This window comes from Lissotriton helveticus, chromosome 1_2, assembly GCF_964261635.1.
Source record: "Lissotriton helveticus chromosome 1_2, aLisHel1.1, whole genome shotgun sequence".
Classification (NCBI taxonomy): domain Eukaryota; kingdom Metazoa; phylum Chordata; class Amphibia; order Caudata; family Salamandridae; genus Lissotriton; species Lissotriton helveticus.
In genome coordinates, this window is record NC_136058.1 from 399,910,833 (window position 1) to 399,934,907 (window position 24,075).

The window sequence follows — 24,075 nt, forward strand, 5'->3', positions numbered from 1 at the left end:
AATGTTCAGCGTTTATATGATGTATGCGATGTCTTGCTCGCCTCCAGTAAAACTTTGTATAACAAGAAAAGCAAAATGATAAAAGTACTTAACACGTAAACTGCTGGGATCACTTAGGGTCAATCTGTTGAAGAAAGGGTTGGGAATTATATAAATGATGGTATAGCGCTACCTGTTTTATCAAAAAGATAGAACAATATAGTGTGGAATGGAATATTACCTGAATAGATTGAGGGTTAATTTTCGTTTAGTGGTTTACATCGGGCGTTGATGGCCCCTTGAAACCAGTGGCAGTATCTAAAATAAAAATGCAATAGGAGGTGTCTTAGGTCTGATGCATTACGCTCGATATTATCGAAATTAACAGTGCTCTAATGCTAGCTACTCGGTTTTGTACAGGTCAAATGAGTGCGTGGCTTTAATTAAGGAATTGCATTAGAGAATCGTGTGGATGTATTGGGGCGCTAGTTGCTCGGTATAACAAAGAAAGGGTGCCACAATGTCAGCTAATCCAGATAGGAGGACTTACTTGCCGTGATGGTGCGCCCACAGCGTCTGGAGGGATTCTGGTATGAGTAACGGATCGGGCCGCACGCCACATTATGTATTGAGAACGCCGGGGCGCGGAGGCGTGGACAGCCAAGGGCGGCTCAATTAGATGACGTCATGTGTGGTGGACCAGGTCCGTCGGGAAAACAACTAGACTGGGGGTAGTACAGAAAGCTCAATCAATCAATCAATCAATCAATCAATCAGTGACACTTATAAGCTGAGGTGTAGACATGAATGAAAGACTGCCGTTTATTTAGTGTTATATACTGCTCATAGTAGAACCATTCATAGAGCACTAGACATTCTTTGAAAAGCTTACAAGAGACAATATTGGACCTTGTCCTCATTCAAACAGTTTATATAATCGACCATGGAATGGTCTTGACTTTTTTCTGTAATTAAGAGCCATTTCATAAATGTAGTTTCATGATTCATTCGGAAAGCATTTCAATTATCAAATTATATGCTTTGAAGGAAACATTGGTTTAAATGCGTACAGCAAAATGATCTTTTCATGTACAACCAGTACTGATGCATTTTTATGTATTTTGGGTGGGTTTAACACATCATGTTTAGATATGTTTTACTGTGTTTAGAACTTAGGGGCAGATGTATCAAGCGTTTTTTTGTCGCAAACGCTGCGAATCGCAAAACAGCAGCGTTTGCGTAAAAAAAACAGGATATGCAATGTATGAAAAAAATCGCATCGCAAAATTAAGGAATCGAAAAATTTGCGATTCCTTACTTTTGCGCTACCATTTAAGGAATGGCAAAAAGCGATTCCTTAAATGGTATGTAAGAAACAAGAAAGTTTCGCGAATTCACACTAAGAAATCGCAAATTACCACCAACTTGTAGTTGGTAGTAATTTGCTAATTCTCTTACAAATGTAAAGGTGGCATGTAACGCTCATACATGCCCTTAGGGCATGTATGTACGCCATATGCGCACACATATCAATTTCAGGGGGGCAGCAGGGTGTCCTCAAGACACCCTTGCACCCTTGAAATTATTCTCAATTTGCAATTAGCAAATTGCGAATCGCAAATTGAGAATCATTTCACATTCCTTCCTATGGGCCTCCTGGCCCATAGAAATGAATGGGAAATTATTCCTTAATTGTGATTAGCAATTTGCTAATCACAATTAAGGAATTTTAAGAAATCGCTAAAAAATAGCGAATTTCTACATACATACCAGGCAGAGGTCATCAGAAATTTCAGTTGATGGTGAGGAAGAGCTGCTGACCACCAACGTGTTTTGTGTTTAGGAGTCCAATCGTTCTTTAGGATGTGGAGATCCAAGGGTCGTAACCGGTTCCCGGGCGTCTTGTTTTGCCCCTCTTATTTTCTCCAGACTCGGGCCGCAGTCCCTGATTTCACACTTTGCATTGTCCCTCGCCGTCCGCATCGCCTGGTTCTCCTGCCTCTTAGGTGGTCTCCATCCGGGTCTGAAGGTCTTGTGTCTGTCCACAACCCACCTCTTCCAGCCAATCCCAGGCCTCCAGAGGAGAGTCAAAGAAGCGGGTCCCTTCTTTCGTAACCACTCGCAGCTGGGCCGGGAATAACAGCGAGTACGGTAGCTCCAGAACTCTGAGCTGGCACTTCACCTCCGCGTAGGTGCTTCTACGACGCTGCACAAGGGCGGTGTAGTCTGGGAAGAGCATAACTTGACTACCGCTCACCTTGAGGCTTTCCATCTTGCGAGTTTCATGCAGTACCGCATCTCTATCCCTATAGTGGAGCAGTTTAAAAATGAATGGTTGTGGCCTGCCTCCTGGTTGGGGTTTCTGTGCCGGCACGCGGTGGGCTCTTTCCACCGCAAACTGCATTGACAATGTTCCCTGGGGCAGGAGATCTCGCAGCCAACGCTTTGTGTATTGCTCTGGGTTCCTTCCTTCCTCACCCTTTGGCAGACCCACCACGCAAATGTTGTTGCGGCGGGAGCGTCCCTCTGCATCTTCTGCTCTATCTTAAAGGGCGTGAATGTGGTCTATCATGTCTTGTAGAGCAGCTGTATGGCTTTGAGTAACAGGCTGGAGTTCCCTGAGCGTTTGGCCCTGTGCAGTGACTTTTTCAGCCAGTTTACAATGATTTGCATGGAGTATCGTGAAGTCCGAGGTAACCTTTTCTATCCGTGTTTCCAGAGAGGTTCTGGTGTGTTCTAATGCGGCATTGATTTTCTCCACTGGTGTGAGTACTGAGTCCATTTTGGCTGCCAGGGACGTGGTCATCACCTCCATCTTTCCCCCAGCACCCATGCACATGGGGTCCCAGCTGCCCGTGCGTAGGGGTCCCTGCTGCATCTTGGCTCACATCCAGCCCAGCACAAGCTGTTGCGCAGTGGGCATTCGCTACTAGCTACTAGAGGCGTTGTCACACTGGTAGTACTATCACTTTGAAGATTTCAGGTAGGCACCTGGTTTCCGCACCTGCATGAGCCACTTAAGAGATGCGACCAGGCGGTGCCGCCAGTGGCAGCCGCACCACTTGTCACCGTCCATGTGCGAGGTTGTGCGCTCTGGCCTGTGGGTCCCATGTACAGCCTCCTCTTTAATAGTCTTCCAGTGAGGTAGGGATCCCGGATTTCCAGCAGGTTGACAGTTGACAGCAACTCTTAGCAGGAGGAAGTCTGGTTACATCAAATTGTGTGTAGCGGGGTGCGATGTTGCAGGTCCTCGCAGCTGCAGGACAATGTAGTAATTACGGGTGTCCCGAAAGGCGGCTAGCTGTGTGGGCCCTGTCTCTGCATGTTGTGGTGCCTTTTGTGCATGAGAATGAGGATCCGTAGCTCCGACTCACATTCAGCGCCACCTCCGTGCTCCTCCTCAGCGCTCATCAGCGGTTAATACAGCGCGGTTGCTTATTGAGGATCAGTGCCCCTAGGCCGCAATAGACTCCCTCGTGCAGACCTCTCCCCGAACCTCCTTTCTCTGCCTTTGACGGGGCAGGCCACCTCAGCTTCCCATCTCCGGCGCCTGCTGTTTACTTCGTCGGTGAAATCTTCGCTTGTCTCCCAGGCCCCAAAATGGGGGTGTTCCCTGTGTTCACCCGCTTGACTTCACTAGGCCACACACCCAGGGGCCGGACAGTGTTCCTGCAGGCTGCCTCTGCCCACCAGCATCAGCACAGGTCCACCGAGGCCCCCTGCTGCAAGCGCTGTGTGTCTGCCGTCGTTGCTACGGAAGGGAAAATGAACTGCTTACTAGTGAGGCTACAACAAGAGAAGTGAGCAGCTTTTTCTAACTGTCTGCACTCACCGGGTTGCTCCAGTGCAGGGTGGCTCCAACCACTGCTGTGCAGCCTCCAGGCTACCCAGAGTCTTCACGGAGTCTCAGGCTTACCCCGCAGGGGCCTGGTTTGCTGCACAGTGGCCACCCACGCACAACAGCAGCAGCAACACGCTGGGGACCCAACTCACCAGGCTTGTCACTGCCGAGGTGAGTTGCAATTGTGCCACCGCAAGGCAAAGTCTGGGATGTGCCGCTGCGCCGCTCCTGGTGTCTTGTAATGAGGCCTCTGGCCCTCCACTCCAGCCATTCTCCGCCGCCGAGGGGGGGCCCCCACCTAATCACAGTCGTCCGCCTCCTGCCGTTCGCTGCCCGCGCACGGCTTTGCTGCTTATGGGCCTCAGTTTTTGTCCCCTCGGTGATTGCAGTCCCAGGGGGCAAAGCAGCACAGTTCGGGGCTTTCCGTTGCAGTGATGCCCCAGCTGCCTGGCCCCACATATTTCCAACGGGGAGGGGTGCTCTACCCTATCACAGGAGTCGCTGTTCAATCACGGGTGATCACGCCCTGCCGTGGATTGCCCATGCGCGGCCTAACAGTCAGTAGGCCCCCGTTTTTCTTACCACAGCAGTTACAGCCCCGGGGGGCAAAGCGGCACAACTCAGGGGTCTCCGACTGCAGCGATGCCTCAGCCGTCCACCCCCACTTGGTTCCGACGTGGATGACTATTCTCTGCCGCTGTAGGAGCAGCCGACTAAGCGCGGGCGACCTTCTTCCATCCCGGATTGCCCGTGCGCGGCCTCACAGCTAGCAGGCTCCTTCAATCCTCACCAAAAACGGCCGCAGTTCCGATGGGCGAAACGACTCAGCTCAGGGTTCACTGGATGCAGCAATTCCTTAGCTGCCTGGTCCCACTTGTTACCGACGTGTATGGCTCACTTTCAGGATAAGTTTGATGGATTAAAGGGGGATATCAGTCTGAGCGTTAAGGACTCACGTCCGCCATGTTGGCTGGCTAGCCATGCCCCCCATGATTCACCATGCTTTAATTGCTGGGTTGTAGGGACCCAATGATTAGCAGCGATTTCTCCAGGTAATCAACACTCAGCTGGTCTTAGTGTTTTTTGTGACAGTGAAGAAACTTTAAATTATGTGTTCATAAATATTGTTCTGACCCCAAAAGTTAGGCTTGTTCCAGCGTCACTCGGAATATTTTCAAGAATTGCATTGATAAAGATTTGTACCTGGTACCTTACAGTATTGGCTGATTCTGGAGCCAAAGTGTATCTTTCTCTTAATACCTTAACTCCTGACACCTTTTTTTGGCTATTTGTCATAATGCGCTCTTAGGCATTCATAACTTATTTCCATATTAGCTATCTGTGGCAAAGTTGTGTCTCAGGATAGCTGTGTTCACCTTCCTTGTGAAAGATTAGGGCTCCAATGTTGCCAGCACTGACCTTTCAACCTGCTGCAATCAATAGGACTTCTTCTTGTACTCTGCCTCTCCTTGGCACTTCCTAGACACTCTGACACTGAGAGACTGAGCAGCAGCCCTAGATAGCTTCAGTGAACATGGACCACAACAAACACAGGAGCAAACCTGCAAAACAAATATTCAAGATATGCCCCCTAATCATTAGGTTGTGTAGACCATTTTGCTCATCAGTTGATGGAACCTCTTCATCAGTCGCAAGAACCTCTTTTTTACAGTATCTGCACAAATCTCCCAGATCTGAGAAGATTGTCTCGCGGCATCTCTAATTTCTGCAGGTTCTTCCAGGTACTTTCCCTTGACCTTTGGATTATAATATCTTTAATATTCGAGTCCTATGTGAGGAGCCCAGGGTTTGAGGTAAAAATTACACATGTAGGTAACCCCTCCCCCACCACTGCTCCAGTGTTCTCAGTCTTTAACATGCAAGGTGTGAGGAAGTAGCCCCTCCACCACTACCATCTATTCATATATCAAATGCTGCAACACATTAATTGTATAAATACTTTTTTCAGACAGTAGCTCAAATATTGTTCAACCAACGGACACCGAGAAAAACTATGCAACAATAAAACAACTGCAATGAGTCCCTCTCCTCGATAGAAGGCTTTTTACAGAAACAGCTTTGATCCTCCTCAAACTCTCGGCAGCCTTTGGCAAAGTATGCCACCACATACTGATCGAAAAACTCCACCACATCGGCATTCAAGGGGACGCGCTTAGATAGATCACTTCCCTCCTCACAGGAAGAACCCAACGGCTCCACCTCCCACCTTTCACCTCTGAATCCAAGGAGATCACCTGCGGCGTCCCCCAGGTCTCTTAACACAAATATGACCCGCTGTCCAACATCATCAGAAACAACTTCAACAGATGCATGACAAACATCACTGACTAGATGAAGAACAACTGCCTGCAGATGAACACAGACAAGATGGAAGTACAGAACTTTGGCAACAGCAGCTACACATCGAATGACTCCTGGTGGGCATCAGACCTAGGACCCGCACCCTCTCACTCCGATCATGCCAGAAACTTCTGAATCATCATTTACAACAAGATCACAGTGAAATCACAGATCAACACCATTTCCTCTGCCTCTGCACTGTGCGCATGCTACGTACGATCCTCAAGTGGCTACCCCTACACATGAGTCACACTGTGACACAAGCCCTCATCACCAGCCAACCTATGGTATGCCCTCTGCGTAGGAATTGCCACACGCCTCCTACAGAGACTTACAACCATACAGAACACTGCAGCCAGACTCATCCTTGCCCTTCCCCGATGAACCCACATCATATCCTACCCTAGGCAACTCCACTGGCTCCTCATACAGAAGAGATGCCAATTCAAGCTGCTGATCCACTCATACAAGGCTCTACACAACCTACATTACCCACCACCTGAATGTCCACCAATAGTCACGAAGATAATGCTCCACCTCCCTTGCACTTGCCCATACTCCCTGCATCTACCGGAGCAGAAGTGGTGGATGCTCCTTCTTCCACATCACAGCAAAGGTCTGGAACAGTCTACCCACGCACCTCTGGGCCATCACCTCACTTCCGGAATTCTGAATGGCCCTCAAGAGCTGGCTGTTCGAATAACCTGCAAGCACCTGGATAACTTATTGGGTGATTAGCCGCACTTTATGCATCCAGATTGATTGATTGACAGTCTGTTGCGTGAAAGATGAGACGTTTGTTGCAGGTAAACACGCGTATCTTGCTTCTAAATCAATATTTCTAGTTATGTATACACTACATGGAGCACATTATTCATCAGACAGGAGTTCAAAAGGCTTACAGATGAAGCCAGTTCACCTCAACAGGCTCTCTTTGTATATAGACTGGGCTAGGTTTATTAATGGATTGCGTTGCCCTCGCGTCACACAAGGTGATGCAAGGGCAACGTCATCCATAGATCAGATTTGCCAAGTCACGCAGGGCCACCCTGTGTGGACCTGTGTGGCGTGGTAAAGCTGAAGTAAGACAAGGTGGCGCAACTTACTGTCTGCATAAATCTGCCATGGGAGGGCATAAAATATTAACCAATACTAGTAGACATGGGAAAGCCTCAGAATTCCATGCCTTCCCAGGGAAACGCTACAAGAAATATCTTTACGTCTACTCGTTGTTTCCTCTTTCAAAGTGGGCAGCATTCTGCAGCACACTTAGAAAGAGGAAAAAACTCTGACGATTGTTTCTGTGCAGGAAAGTGTACCTTCCTACACAAAAACAATCCTGCCTGTAACCCAGGCAACCTTGCAACATGGTGTAAGGGTGTCTGCGTTGGCACTAGGCAGCGGTTTGTGCACCAGCTTCGGCAGAGAACAGGAATGCGTCATATCTTGATAGATATGGTGCCTTCCTGCCGTTTCCCTTCCATGCAGTGCAGCAAGATGTCTTGGTGCGTTGTCTGAAAATATTATAAATCTGGGCCCGAGACTCTAGAACAAGCACCTATTGATCCTTAAACATGCTGGTTTGGTGAAGAGATCCAGGGAACGTCTCAACACAGACTGTATCATTTTCCCTCTACACACTGTGAGACATTTGCTGATATAGTCTGCATTCGTACACATTTATTGTTTGGGCATCTATTCCTATTTAAAGCAAGGGTTAATGATTTTATTTTCATTTGTTTCTCTTTATAGAGAAGAGGAAACTTCAACCACAGATGTACAAAGGTAAATGAGTTTTCAAGAATATATGCATATGTTTACACTTGTTTTGCCATAGGATATATTGTGATTCATGTTTGCTAATTTTTTTATATAGCTTATCACAGTTTTGATCATACTACTGACCATACTGATAAGTGCTTAGCTCTTACCACGTGTCCCTACAGACACACCCTTAGTACGTGGCCATGATTGTGACTGAACCGTGGTGTAAGCGCTTCAACTAGGTTTGGAATACCTGCTTTGCGGCTCCATAAGAAAGCTAGGAGCTAAGGGCCAAATATATTAATATATTGCTTTGACCTTGCGTCAAGCAAGCTAACATAAGGTTTACAAAGCCACGCAGCCCACCCTGTACGGCCCTGCATTGCTTGGTAGTTCTGGAGTAACACAGCGTAGGGCAAGTCTTGGGCCAGAGGTACTCGGCCCCTCAGAAGACATCCCATGGATGGAGCGAGGGTGTTACCACACATCCACCAATGGATTCTGAAGCATTTCCAGATTTACGAACACTGTTGACAAATATTTATATAATTTCTCCTCTTTGTTTCCTCCGCTGCACACATAGAAAGAGGAAAACAACTCGGATTACTGTTTTTGGGCAGGAAGGTGTCCCTGCCTGCCCAAAAAATTCTACCCGCAATGCAAGCAGACTTGCACCATGGTGCAAGTGGTGCCTGTTTTGGTGCCAAGCAGCAGTTGTGTGCCAGAGCAGGCAAAGATCAGAAATGTTTATTGTAGGGTAAATAGCGTTTCCTGGCTTGTGGATGTAAAAAGCAACTATTGGTCGAGTGGAAAAAGCATTTAAAAAGGAGTAAAGTGCTGAAATAGAAATAAAATATATAATTTGGCTGCAAATGCAATTAGCAATGCTGTGCCACTGGTTGGAGCCTGAAGGTGTTCCATTATGATAAAGATCAGAAATGTGCCATATTTGTACAGATACACCACAATCCTGACCTCTTCTTTATATGCAATATAGCGCCGTAAGGTGTTTTGCTAGATTTTATTGTGTGAAATAATGATAAAGCAGTATATCAATTCCTCATGAAATAGGTTGTAGGTGTTCACAAACATTGTTTGACTGTCCCACAACAGAAATCATTGCCACACTTCTCATAGATCACCCATCTTGGGCGGATTTGCCTGACTTGATAAATCTAGAGTAACGCAGTGGAGCACGAATCATTGCGTTGTGTTGCTCTGACTCGGGAAGACTTTTCATTGGTGCAGCGTGGGTGTTCCCACGCATTGACCCATGGATTTTGGTGCATTTTTAGATTTACCATTACTGGTAAACATGGCAATGCAGCAAACCCCTACGCCTCCCCAGGTGGGACATAATGAGGGAAAAACATCTTTGTTTCTCCTTGTTACTTCCTCTTAATATGTGTGCTGCCCCAAAGGCTACAGTAAAAAAAATGCCAACTTTCTAAAAGTTTCAATAACAAAAGTAAACTAACCATCACTTTAAAAAAAAAATCTTTATTTGTTTGATTAGAGAAAGCAGAAAGAAGAATAGCGACAATCCCGCACAACTTCCCACACAGGGGGCACATGTAGAGGCAAAAAAGCAAGGATTATGAGTTCCAAAGAGCGGTAGCCATGCAGCCCATAAGGCAGTTCAACGGGGCATTAGGGCAGCGAGGCGCAAGACAACACTGGTCACAATTCAAGACCTCGATGGGCGTGACGCCCCGAGAGACCGGAACATTAGAACCCATACACATCGCCTACCGTACAGGTCTCTTGTATGCCTCATTTATCATTGAGGGTGTCTCAAACAACGAACCAACAAAGAACTTACCCCACCTCCCACCCTTCCCACCCCCCCAGGTGATGGCGACATCATACAATAATTCATTCAACCTAATTCCACAATCATACCTGAAATAAGTGGAGAGCCCGCACCGTAGACGGGCACACTGCAGAAGGTAACCCATTCGAAAGGAAGCGGACCAAGGGTCCCCAGCGGAATACAAAGTTCTTGAAATTGCCCAAGAAGATGTCTGCTACTCGTTCCATGCTCAGCAGCTGCCACAACTTCGCATGCTACCGGGACAGTGCTGGGGCCTCCGGTTTTTTCCAGGCCGCTGCCAGAGTAAGTTTGGCGGCTCCGACACATAGCCACAAGATGTTTTTATCAGCTCGGGTCTGGTGCTCGAGAGCTGGGTCCCGAAGCCCCAGTAGCACATGGGCCATCGAGTCAGCTATCGGGTAACCAAGAATCTCTTTGATGTGGGAGAGGATCTCCTCCCAGTATGGGCGGATGATCGGGTAGTCCCACCAGATATGGCAGAAATCTCCCAGCAAACCACAGCCCCTCCAGCATCTGTCCGACATAGACAGGAAGATGCAATGTAACTTGGCTGGGTGCAGATACCAGTCCATGAGAGTTTTGAGATGGGCGTCCCTCAAAGCCACCGAATGGTTATGTGCCGTGATGTCCCGCCATAGGGACGACCACTCAACTTCAGAAATCTCTCGTCCGATGATTTCCTCCCAGTGATCCATATACCTGGGGCGAGGTGATACGGCGGAAGTAAGCAGCAGGTTATAAAGAAAGGAGATAGCGCCCCTCATGGCAGTGGTCCGCAAGATGAAGGCCTCAAAGGGAGAGGGGGGCCTTGCGGCTGCCTCATTGCCAATGGCGTTGTGGCCCAATGCAGTAGTTGGAGGTGGCGGAATCTTTCGGATGCAGGGACTCCGCATACAGTTGGCAAAGGTAAGCGGGGCATGGCCATGAAACAGGTGCGTGAGAGCCATACATCCTCCCTCCCTCCATATCTCAAAAGGCCCTTCATGCAACGCCGGTGGGAAGGCCGGGTTGAAGTGTATTGGCGTAAGGGGGGATGGGAACGTAGTCCAGTGTTCATCGCTAGACACTGTGTCCCAAACCTTCAGGGTGGTGCCAGTGGGGGTACTGATGTACGCGTTTTTGGGCCTATCCTTCTTAGGCTTCCACGCCAGATCCCAGATCGACCTCCCCGCTACACTCCTGTCCATATGCAGCCAATGTTTTTCCGAGAATTGCTGGGACCACTCCACCAAAACTCGTAACTAAACTGCTTTGTAGTATAGGTGCATATCGGGGAGGCCCACACCTCCCTCCTTACGCGGCCGACGCAGAGTAGCAAAGGAGAACCGCGCCCTACCCCCTTGCCACATAAAGCGAAGCATCTGGGTCTTGAGGCGCCGGAAGAAATCCATATCCATTGGTATAGGGAGTGCCTGGAAAAGATATAAAAACTTGGGCAGGAGGACCATCTTTAGCGCGTGAATTCTGCCCAGCCACGAGATGTGCTTTGGTTTCCAGAATTATGCTATGTGGGTTAAAATTGAAATAACAATGTGTACCTTTTCCCACATATGAATACATTTTTTAAAAAAAAAGGAAATAATGAATGAATTGAAAATTAAATTTTTATGGTAAACAGAAGGAACGTGTTTATCCATTTTGCTCTCAGTAATTGCAATAATCAAATACATGAAGGGTAGGCTAATCTTTTGTTTATAAAATATTTAATGTATGACACATCATTGCGCAAGGAGTTACAGATACGTCAGTATTTCTGACGTATCTGTATGGCGCAAAAGTGGCACATTGCTGGAGTGTGTCACAAAAGTGACGCAACTCCAGCAATGTATCCTTTCACATGGGGCTTGCTGTGAGGCAGGCGTAAGAAATTGGCGCATTTGTGTCCTAGAAGTGGCGCAGTGAAATCACATAGATTTCACTGCGTCACTTCAACAACCCTTTCTTGCGTCAATACGCCCTCCTTGCATACATTATACCTGGCGCAGGTATAATGTGGCGCAGGGGTTTACAAAGTGACGCATCTACCTAGATACGTCACTTTGTAAATATGGCTCAACAAGGCGCATTTTTTACGCCACTGGTGTGTGGCAAAAAGTGACGCACCAGCGGCGTAAAAGTGACGCATCGACTCATAAATGAGGCCCCAGGTATATATCAAATATATATGTATTTATTTCTAACACAACCCCTCTGCACTCTTTATGAGGTTAGAGATCGAAATACATTACAAGTTACTCATTAAGCATACTATAAGTTGCACAAATACAGTTCTGCCCTAGGGGCCTCACGAACCATATACTAAGTAAGTGGTATAAGAACCACTTCAAAAATAGTGAATAGGCCTAGGGCCTAGGGAATCGCTGGGGCTACACTACAGAAACAAAGGTTAGGAAGTAGGAGGCCCACGGGCGGCGCCTGAAGTGTGGGAACACAGTGTGAGTCAAATCCGGGAGACCAGAAAGCACAAACTCAGGGGAAACACGCCAAAAGATGCCAAGTCTAACAGTAGATGATCCAATGCTTTGTGGGAAATATAGTCCTGATCTCAGGAAATTGAAGGTGGCTACGTTCTCCCTGGACCTTGTGACGCTGAAGTACTGATTTGCTGACCTTACCACTACCAAGACTTGTTGGTGACCGGTCTGGTTGCCACTCCCTTTCCTCGACATTTCAACAAGAGGCAACCATGCAACACCTTGAACTGACCATGACAGTGGCCTCGTAGTTGACCTTTTGCACACATGTCCTCGCTAGCACAGTCTTATCTATAATCCCTGTTCTCCCAAGGCTTTTGCTTCAGCACCAAAGACAGCCAGGACAACTCTGCACTCAGGCTTCTGAGGCCAGGTAAAATTGAACTGACAGTAGTCGCTTGGTCCGGGGACCTGCATCACCTTAACACTCTGTGGGTTCTCCATAACTCGACCTGCAAGTGACCGATTGTCACTTATACCTTTTGCAAGGGGAAAATCCATTACAACGCATGCATTAAAACACAATGCTTTTACAACGCAGCCGTTACAACAATTACCAGCACCTTCCCTGAGGTAAGCACCCGCTGGTGTTAGAATAGTAAATTAGATAGTAATGAAGCTTGCTTAGTAAAAGCCACCTTGTAAAAGCATGCGTTGTGATAGTTTGCATTGTATCGTCAAACATCCCTTTTTCCCATTGACCGCAATGGCAAAGTTTACAGCATCGAATTGGGCTGATATATGAATTCTTCTAAAAAACCTAACTCCAGTTCTATGCATCTAATTGTGTTCATTTTGATGTATTATTTCTTTAAAAATCTGCTTTTCTTATAAATTGGAGTCGGATTTTCTTTGAGCCGGGTCAATTACTTATCTTCCATGTTGGTACTCTAAAATGCGAAAGACATGTTTCTCTGGAAAAGCCTGACTGCTCTCTGCCGCACTTCTAGGAGTGAGCTAAGGATTTATTATTGTGAATCCAAGGAGCATATTTTGGGCATCTTTTAAACATTACATGGTGAAGCCTAAACAGCATCACCACATAATACTCCAGTTTCCTACAACTACTGCAAGGCCTGGAGGCGCTAGAGAACTAATGAGGCATCCCTGCCAGACGGAATAATGATCGGACTAAATTACCGCGTTTAAGGCCGTGCCCGTGGATCTACAGGCAGAATTGCTGATCGGCACACCCCAGGCAACTGATGATGCAGCCATAGTGTTGTAATATTGTCTCAAAGTGTAGAAAAATGCTGATATAGACTGCTGGGACGACCGGGCTGAAAGCTGGCAAGATGGCGGCCATCGCGCTGTATTAATGCACAGCTCCCTATGCTGAAAACTCCGCTACTGGGCCAGATTGCAGTCTGTGAATGTAGCGACACTGCGAAATGACGGAAAACCGGCAAATCCCCAACATAAGAACACTCTGAGGCATTTTGGAGCGCTCTACTACTTAGGCGCGAAAACAGCATAGCGTAAAATAACCGCGATGTACGCGAGAAATGCACGACAACCACATCGGTTGCTTTGAACCTCAGCTGCTCTACCCGACCATGATCTGGGAATATAATCACTGGGGTAAGACTCATGGAAATGCATGAATGTCACCTGTAGCGCGGAGAGGCATGATCACAATGGCGACCCCTTAATTAGCGCTGCATCCTGTGGCATACTGTGGTTAATGGTGACATGGCGCCACAAAAGATCGAGCTGATGCACCTCCACTGGTACTGACATCCTGGGCTGGTGGACTGCACAGAGACCCCCATACATGCGTAGGTGCAGAATGCAAGTGTCGAGAACGTCTGCTTAATTATATGCCACTTTCTACTAATGCAAGCGGGCAGGTTTGCGGTTTGCGCAAGAGGTATAACAACACTTATTGCTGACTGCTGATATCGCTGCGCAGCGGGAACACAGGTCCATTTGAACTGGGGAGGTCATCCTGAGCGGGAGCTAGAAACGATCCCTGACAAAACCCACACTGCGGATTGCCACTTCTATTGCAGGACACATCTGTGCTACCGCCGAAATTACGCACTATTGGGCCACGCAGATAATATCCACTGATGTGAGCTGTCATCCACCTCTGAACCCCTGTACATCTACTGGTGACTACACTGCTCATACTGACCACAGAGAACAAATGTTGGGTTGACTACTGCGGCAGCACACGTGGCAAAGGCGGCGTGCTGAGGAAGAAGCGCAAGAAGGTGGGAATAACCGCAGCTCACAACTTCAGTCAGATTCAAATATACCATTAAACAAGCTATCCCCCACTTAAGCAACAATGGGAAAACCGGAGACGCAACGGCCACAACTAACTTTTGAATCGCGTAGATCGGTACGCGGCCCCACGAATGTAACCGAAGACGAGGCAGGTACGGATGGCGCCAAGGAGAACAGTATGAAAGCCATATTGAAAGCTATTCAAACTAGCCTCCAGGACATCAACGGCAAACTGGACCACCTAACTTGTCGTATGGATAACATGGTGGCGAAAATGGATAGACAAGGCGAGAGGCTAGATGAAGCGGAAAAACGATTGTCGGCAGTGGAGGATGAAGCACACGCTAGTACCACCAAATGCGGCGGGATGGACAAGATACTAGAGGTAATCAAGAACAAGGCCGAAGATTTAGAGGCACGCTCAAGAAGAAATAACATTCGAAAAGCGGGAATACCGGAGTCCGCCAACACAGGCTGCATGGAGCCGTATGTTGAGGAACTCTGCAGAGCGGTTTTCGGTGCAGACCACCTATCATCCATCTTCATACTAGAGCGAGCTCATCGCTCCTTGGCGCCTAGACCACCACTGGGTACGTCCCCTCGGCCTATTGTAGCAAGGGTGTTGAACTACCGTGACCGGGATGGTATACCGAGGATGGCACGGGAACGGAAAGATATTGAATATCAAGGCAATCGACTGGAGTTCTTTCCAGACTACACATTGGCAGTGCAACAGGCTCGGAAGGAATTTACCAATGCAAAGACCAAGCTGCGGAATGTGCAGATTGAATATGCGATGTTATATCCAGCCCGCCTGAAAGTCACCTGGAATGGCAAAACGACGATACTCCCCACACCAAAAGCTGCCCACGACTTCATTAAGAAAATTCACGAGCATGGGAAAGAAGGGAAACAATTGGATCGGGCGCAAGACTCTGAGTGACTGCCTGATGCTACATCTGTTCCTTATCAGGGACACCATGCGTAAGTGTAACAATGGAGGTGTACCCCGAGAACTGCAACCGTAAGGTAATGTGTGACTGATCGCTGATGGCAGTGGATCACGAACTAATCTGATCGCTGTATATGCCGCGCTCTTTCAGCCAGATGGGTTAACTTCTGCAGGTACTACGTGACTTTATGGTGTCCTACGACATAAATACAGCTATTATGTATATGGAGTTGAATAGCTGCATTATGGAACTTGGCGAAATGGCAGATGTCTGAATGATGACTATAGCCTCTGCTACTCAACTGGACGCTGAGGTGTATTACAAGTTATCATATTCTACACTCACCTGACTTTATGTGAATGACAATCCTAAATTCCGACTGATGATATAGTGCCTCCCCCCCCCCCTCCTCTCCTCCTTTAGTAAGCCTGACTGGGCCAAGGCGCCTAACACTAACTGACTACCACTTAGAGGATGCCGGGCAAAGGGGTTTTTACCTTCTCTTACTGCACAGCATATGATCCATTACGATCTGGGGACCAGGTCGTGCAAACTAACTGTTGAGAAGGCGGTGATACAATCAGACCTATTATCTCATGGTGGGAGGGGGGCAAATACAAAAAGTACCCCGCAGAATGAACGATTACAAAATGGTTGTTTTCTACCCACACAGTTTTTACCTATGGAACCTGGCATGACCAGGCCGTTTAACTATTTGCACAAACATCTGCTAATGATTCTCTTGTGTGTAACCCACGGTTACTGTCTGCCACTAAGATATATCCCATTCACATCCATTAGCTTGGATGGAGATGTGTACCCTCGGCGGGCCTCCTAATGGGTGCTCCCCGACCTGGTTTTCTGTTGTTGGTAGTTTTCTGTTTGGGAATGGCTTTGGAAGGATTAGGCTGCTGATGTGGGTGGGGGGGAGTGGGGAAAGGGAAATGTTTTGTTTCATGAACCAAAGCACTTAAGAAGCATTGCTGAACTCTGGGTTCTACAAAATGTATGCGATATATTGATGTTATGCACGTCTTGCTGGCTCTGTGACATACAGGTAACTGACCGCTCTGTCATACGACAATTATTGTCACACATAACAATTGGTTATGGCCTCCAACATGCCCAGTAACACAACGCTGAGCATAATCACGTGGAATATTTGGGGCTTCACGAACCCAAAACAAAATACGACAGATATTTGCATGTATAGATAGGTGGCATGTCGATATTATAATGTTACAAGAGACCCACATGGCTCCACATGCATCTAAAACTGTAGGCACATGATGGGCGGAAACAGTACATCACTCTGCGTATTTCTCTTAGTCTAGGGGAGTGTCCATTTTGGTAAAAAGGGGCACAAATCTCCGAGTGGAGAGCACGATTATTGATAAAGTAGGGCGGTATGTATTACTGAAGGGAATACTATGAGGGCAACGGGTGGCACTACTTAATACATATGGCCCCAACATAGACTCCCCGGAATTCTTCCACGAGATTTGGCAGCATTTACAGGAGGAACTAGACAGGACTCTGTTTTGGGGAGGAGACTTTAATTTAGCCTTGAGCGATCACCTGGACAGGTCGGGACTAACGTCTGAACCTCATAGGAGAGCAAGAGCAAAGATATTGGACAAAATGGCTGACTTGCAGCTATATGACATTTGGAGAGTTAAAAATCCAACGACATAAGAGGCCACACACACCTCCGCGCCTTACAATAGCTGGTCCCGCATTGATTACTGGCTGGGGTCGAAACGTGCATTGTCGTGGGCCACGGATGTGAAACATTTACCAAAAACATTGTCAGATCATAACCCTGTAATATTGACCCTTTAGATTCCACATTACACACCCCCGCCATACAGTTGGAGATTTAATGCCACAGCACTCACTGACTCAGTGTACGCGGACACTGTAGCCAAAGCAATTAAAGATTATTTCTCAAGCAACGAAGGCTCCACAGACAACCCATGCCTGCTTTGGGAGGCTTTTAAAGCGACAATACGAGGAGTTTGCATAAGCACATCGACTGGAATATTGCGGGACATAAGGGCACAACTTACACGCTGTGAGGCGCGCCTCAAAGAACTAGACACTGCATATAACAACACGCAGGACTTGACCATACTAGATGACATTCGACAAACTCTCACAGAATATCAATCATTCGCTCAGGACGAGATTAAGTACATACATAAACACCCCACTGCTAGGAGATTTGGAGAGGGTGGGAGGTCGGGAAGAGTATTGGCGGCCAGAATATGTGAGGGCCACAAACAACAAACAGTCTTGCAAATAAAGGACGTGGGAGGTAATCTATACACAGATACACAAGGGATATTGAGTGGCTTGTGAGAACTTATAAAACATTGTATACAGCACAACCCACCACATCAACGGCTGATATCTTCACTTATCTGGAGAATGTAGCCATTGCGTGGCTCTCTGATACACAAAGGACATACCTATCCCTTCTGATCACTGTAGAGGAGGTAACAGACACGATCAAATCCCTACCCAATGGCAAAGCCCCGGGTACGGCCGGGTTCACGGGCGAATTTTACAAAGCCCACGTAGATATGATAGCACCCCGCCTGGTAGAAATGTTTGGAGCAGCATTTGAAAACGGCATCTTACCCTCAACCCTGCGGGAAGCAGTTATAATAGCGCTACTGAAACCCGCGAAAGATCCAGACAAATGCGACTCTTATAGGCGATTGTCGCTAATAAATGTTGACTCCAAAATTTTTGCCAAAATACTAGCTACACGATTACAACCCCTCATGACAAATTTAGTCCTCCCTGACCAATCCGGATTCATACCCTCTAGATCCACGTCACATAACACCAGGACGTTATTTGCCCTCTCCCACTACCTGACCCCAAATACCAAAGCGGTGGCGGTCATGTTGGATGCCGCCTAGGCTTTTGATTCCATCGAAAGGACTTATCTAATTGCGGTCCTTCAGAGAATGGGATTCCCCCCGATGTTTGTCCAATGGGTGAAACTCTTATATAGCAAGCCGGTGGCTAAGATCCGCCAGTAGGATAGCACTGGAGTTAATCACAACTGATAAGGCAAATCTGAGAGCACCCCAGACGGGCCATGTACTCTCTATGTAGAGAAAAGGGAGAAAGGGCAGACCTGCTTGAGGGCAGGAGGGGAGGGCCGACCGAACAGTCAGTATGAACAACAGTGGACAAGCCACCCCCCTGCCCTCGAGCAGGACCCCCCACCCCCAACCAGGCATTTCTGCTTTCTCGCAGTGCGAGAAAGCAGTAATATAAATGGTACTTATTACCAATTATGTTTCTGCCTTCTCGCACCTCGAGAAAGCAGGGGGGCGGCTCCCAACTGCCCCTATAGAGGAGACTCTTAGCGGTGAGTAGTCTGCGCTTCGCAAAATACTGGATATTCATGTTCTGTTTATTTCATGGTATTGGACTTGGGCCTTTTTGGCAGGTTCACCCATAAACGTTTTGCCTTTAGCATCTGGCACGGTGAGGGGTGATTTTAGACCTCTGCGCACTTTAGCACTGTGGCCCAGTGTAAAGTGCGTGTGCACTCTGAGTGTGTGTGCTGAGAGTGGCCTACCCTCTCATAGGAATGCATGGGGGATATGTGTGTCCATGGTAGTTCCTGATATGTGGGGGATGCAGGGTCGAGTTTGGTATGTGCGGACTCGTGAGAATAAATGCTGCGCAATGGTGTGCACAGATTTATTGAATCTAGTGTAGAAGTGCCATTTTTAGAAGTTGGCATTTCTGTGTCCTGTGAGATGTGAATTGCCTGTCTGGCTTGTGAGTGACAGGGGCTGGCTGGTGTGCCTGGCTCCAGGAGCCAGGGTGAGTCTGCCCGGTGGTGAATAGGGAAATATGCATGTAGATGGGAGGGAGGAGTTGCACCTGGGACCTGAATAGGGCTGGGCCTTCCCTCCACAATGCTGGCTCCACCTCCTGTGGTGCGTCTGATGTCCCTGGCCTGTCCTGTGAATAGGGAGAAGGGCTAAGCAAAACAAAGTGCTCAAGAACCAGTTGCATCTGGTTTTCACCTTGCCCTGCACCTTTGAGACAAAGGGAATGTGTGTATAAAAAGGGGCTGTGACCCCATGAAAATGTTCTTGTTCTTTGACTGGAATCTACCAGGGGTGTGCTGCTGCTGGGGGACAGTGGTAGGCTTGCCTCCCTGGGCTCTGCCCTGCCCCTGGATGCCTAGAGGACTTCTTTCTGGGGCCCTTCTGCCTTGCCCTGGAACCCTTTTGGCTTTACCTTTCTTTCCAGCTCCAAGGACCTTTTGCAGCATGGGAGCGCTGTATTTTACTTTAAGAGTGCTAGCCTGTCAAGCGCTTTATTTTCCCCTAGGGAGCCTTTTTCCTTCGCCTGGTAGCACTGGGCTGTGCATCGTTGCTGCATTATGTCCGCATATTTTAATATTCCCTTGCAGGTGGCCACCCTGCAATTTTTCCACTTATTTAATTATTTCGAGGCGCAGGTGCCCACCCTGCGTCTCCGTTTGGATTTGTTAATTACTTACAGGTGCCCACCCCACTTATTTCTTTAGTTATACTGCGGGTGCCCACCCAGCTCGTAACTCCATTGCTTCTCACGAGTGAGCCTACCCCTCGTTTTCACTGCCGAGAATTGCCGTTGCCATCCCGCCGCGGCCGCCCCGGAAGTCAGGGCAGCCTGCCTGTGACATGGGCAGGGCCGCGGCAGGAACGGAAGAAATAGGCGGTAGCCGAGAGCCTCACGGGCTCCAGATCCCAAGTCCCGGTCCCGAGATGGGGGACCGGGTGAAGCCTGGCGCATTGTAAAGGCGAGGCTCTCGTGAGGAGAGAGAGCCCCACAAAGCGCCACAGCCTGTTTCTTGTGGAGGGGGCACGAGGCACGTTGCCGGTGCCTGCCCCCGCCACATCCACAATGAGGAGAGTTCCGCCCAGATCAGCCCTGTGAGTGAGGCAGGGCTGGGGGCGCAGCATGACCAAGTGATGTTCCTGATTGAGGCACAAGGCTACTTGGACTTCTGGGTGGCCCCGTCTCGCAGCGGGCTGCTCCAACAGTGGGCAGGTTTTATTTTAAGAGCCCCGTGGCTCCAACATTTGGGGGCAGTGTTTAAAGGGTCCAGAGGGGCCAGTGGTATCTCCCTCAGTTTTAGCCTCATTATCCCCGAGCCTCATTGGCTCTGCCAGGTGCACATTTGTCTAAAGCGCCAGCGCGCTCCACAATGCTGGGGTGGCCAGTTCTTCCCCTTGGTGAGTTCACCATTATTTCAGGAGCCAGTGTGCTCCCAGGCACATGTTTGCTTTCTGAGCCTAGAGGGCTCCAACGTTTGGCGCATTTATTTCAAGGGCCCATGAGGGAACGTACCGCAGTTAACTTTCACAGCTGCCCAGACTCGGAAAAAAATGCAGTACCTTGCTAAAGTTAAAGTCTACCACAGAGCCATATGTAGGGCTCGTGCGGCTTATTATTCCCAAGAGTTCAAACGCAGTTCTAATCCTACGAAGCTGATCTTTAAAGTTCTTAAAGACCTGACTGCTAAAAGAGCTCCAGCCGCCGAGATATGCTCAGTGTCCCACTGTGAAGAGCTTGCTTCCTTTTTTCTGGAAAAGGTGCACACTATCTATCGCTCCTTCTCGGGGGCCAATCAGACGGAAGTTACCCGGATGCAGCGCGTGCAGAATGCGGCGGCCAGGGCCCTGGTGGGTCTTCCTAGATTCTGTTCAGCGAAGGAAACTATCCGGAAACTCCACTGGCTCCCCATGGCTCAAATGATTGCGTTTAAGACCCTATGTCTTTCCTTCAAGATTCTTAAACTGTCTTCTCCCCAGATCCTAGAACACCTCCCTTTGTCCCCTCTCGTTCTTTGAGGTCATTGGGTCAAAATGTGACTACAGTTCCACGGTTCAAACGTTGCAGAGCGGGAGGGCGCTCCTTCCGCTTTCGTGCGGCCAAGCGCTGGAACTCTCTACCAGCTCACATCCGTGCCCTAGATGACCTGCTTATGTTCAGGAGGGCTATTAAAACCTACCTTTTCCCTTCTGGACCTTAATGTACTGTTCCACTGCTACTTCTCTTCTTTTTGTTATGTATGCTATGTTCTTTCTGCCAGTCAAAGCGCCGGGACGCCCCTTAGCTGGGGCAGCTGTGCGCTACACAAGTTATTATACCATAACATAACATAACATTTATGTGACAGGTTAACGCTGGGTATAGTGTCTGCCAGTGATTACTGGCTGTGTTCTAAGTTCATATATATTCTTTCTTTTACTATTCGTACCAAGTGCTAATTCTGACAGTGGCCCACGTGGCCCTGTAATGTGTAAATAATCCCTTGCAAATATTGCCGTGCCAGTTGGCACAGTGTATATTGTGTGATTACTATCTGATGTTTTTTTATTATAATTCAAAGGCTATTCTTATACATAACCTTGTGTGGAGTTCCTTTTTGTGGTGTGCCTAGGGTGTTGCCGCTGTGTGTGTGTGATGTGCAAATGCTTTACACATCGCCATCGAGATACGCCTAAGTGCTCGTGCCAAGCTACCAAGGGGTTATCTTTGGAGTGTTATTCCCTTTTCCTGACTGGAGTTGTGGTCTCTGCCTGGCTTTGGTGCAAGCGTTAGCCAACCAGAAATCCAACCGGAGATCCCTATTTCAAACATTGGTATTTAGAACATCCTAGACAAGGTCAAACAACAATGCCCCTTGTTATTGTCTCTGGTCTGGAACTGGAACCATGACATAGCACAAGAGCACAGCACCTGTTTATGAGCACAGAAGTGTTGTCATTTAACCCCTTCCACGCTGATGACGAGCTCAGCTCGTCATGAGGTACACCTCTCGTACTCTCATGACGAGCTGAGCTCGTCATGTAACGCGGTATTTACAAAACTTCAGCGCAAAGCGGGAAAGGCCGCCGTGCATGGGGTTAATGGAGGGAAAAAACACTCATGGAGCGAAAGTTCAGAGCCGAGATCACTACGTCAGCTAAGATATAGAACGTCCATCTGTGTATGCTAAGGTACGGGGTCCACTACTAATCACAGAGATCTATGATATATAATCATTTAGCTTGAGTAGGAAGAGGGGGGTTAGGTTACTCTGTCTTATACCATGACAGGGCTTTTTCTAGCATATGGTTCAATAGTCTTGCTAATCAGGCCTGCGCGTAGTTCGAAGGAGGTTTGCTATGCGGAACTCTGCGAAGTGACTAAAAAACTCCACGGAGTTCCGCAAGTAGCGGAGTACAGTGTGAACTGACGTTCGCACTGAAACTTCCTGCCGCTCGAGTATAAGTTCTGCCCCATTGGCAGCTCACGGTCGCGAACTTACCTTTGGTGAGCAGGAGCGGAGAGTTTTCTACACTCTATGAGTTCCGTGGAGCGCAGAGTGCAGAAAACTCCGCAAATGGATTGGAGTTCACCGCCCAGGCCTATATGCTGTTTCTTATATGTAATTGTTTTCTAATTGTGGCACAAATACTGCTTTTTGGGTCAGAATAGTTTAAACAAACATTCTAAATTTCCTTTTTTGTCATGTATTTATCTTACTGTGTACGAGTGAGAGAGAGAAAGGGTGTGTCCTGTTACCGTGATACATGAGAGAGTCGAGAGGGTTGTATTCGGGGGTGCCAATTCACTTGTTTCTCTGGTAGGGTTATGAGGGCAAGTGGGTCATTATAGCTAGTCAGGCACGGGCTCATAGGTACTGAGGTGTAATGGTGACTCAGTCCCTACATGTGGATGTTCTATGGTCCCAAACATGGTTCAGTTTCTGGGCAGAATCCCTGCTACAAAGGTAATGCCTCCCTTCTTGACAGGATGGCCAGTGAAGTGGCCTATCAAGGTGGTGAGCTTTAAAGCATGCACTGCCTCTGACTCCCCCAGTAGGAAGCTGCCCTCCCCCTGTCCCCAGGTGCATTTGCACCCAGGCTGATGGGAAAATTAGTTAGTCAGAGGGAATACACCCCCAGAAGGCTAGCCAGACTGCTAGTTTGGGGTCCTGGTCTGTACAGCCAAGGAAGGTTTCTGCCATTTCTAGAAGTGACAGGATAGAGGATTCCTGTGTACAAGTGTCTGCCTATAGCCTTGTCTTTGTTTGTGAGCGGGTACAACAGGGAATTGGTGTCTGCAAAACCCCTGTCCCTTGTTCCTGAATGCATGTAAAAATACATCAGTGTCTGCATGTAGTCATGTCCTGTATTCCTGGTTGGATGTAATAAGAAACCAGTGTCTCCAATTAGCTCTGACTGTTATTATTGAACTAGTATAATAGAACATGTCCCTCATTGTTGGATGAAGTGAATAGGAAACTGGTGTTATCTGCATGCAGCCCTACTTATTGGTTAATGGCTGTAATAGAAAGCCGGTGTCTGCATGCAGTCCCGCCTCTTATTGTTGGATTGATGTAATACGAAGCCGGTGTCTGCATGCAGTCATGTGCCTTATTGTTTGATTGATGTAATACGAAGCCGGTGTCTGCATGCAGTCATGTGCCTTATTGTTGGATTGATGTAATACGAAGCCGGTGTCTGCATGCAGTCATGTGCCTTATTGTTGGATTGATGTAATACGAAGCCGGTGTCTGCATGCAGTCATGTGCCATATTGTTTGATTGATGTAATACGAAGC

The 24,075-nt window shown here is 47.9% G+C and overlaps 1 protein-coding gene across 1 annotated transcript in view; it reads left to right on the forward strand.

Moving 5' to 3' along the window:
* LOC144806407 (CD5 antigen-like) overlaps positions 1-24,075 on the forward strand; it is a 381,883-nt gene that overhangs the window by 135,116 nt on the left and 222,692 nt on the right. The window contains exon 6 of the mRNA XM_078672771.1: positions 7,934-7,966. Coding sequence (XP_078528897.1) covers positions 7,934-7,966 — 33 coding nt within the window. The remainder of the gene's footprint in view (positions 1-7,933; positions 7,967-24,075) is intronic.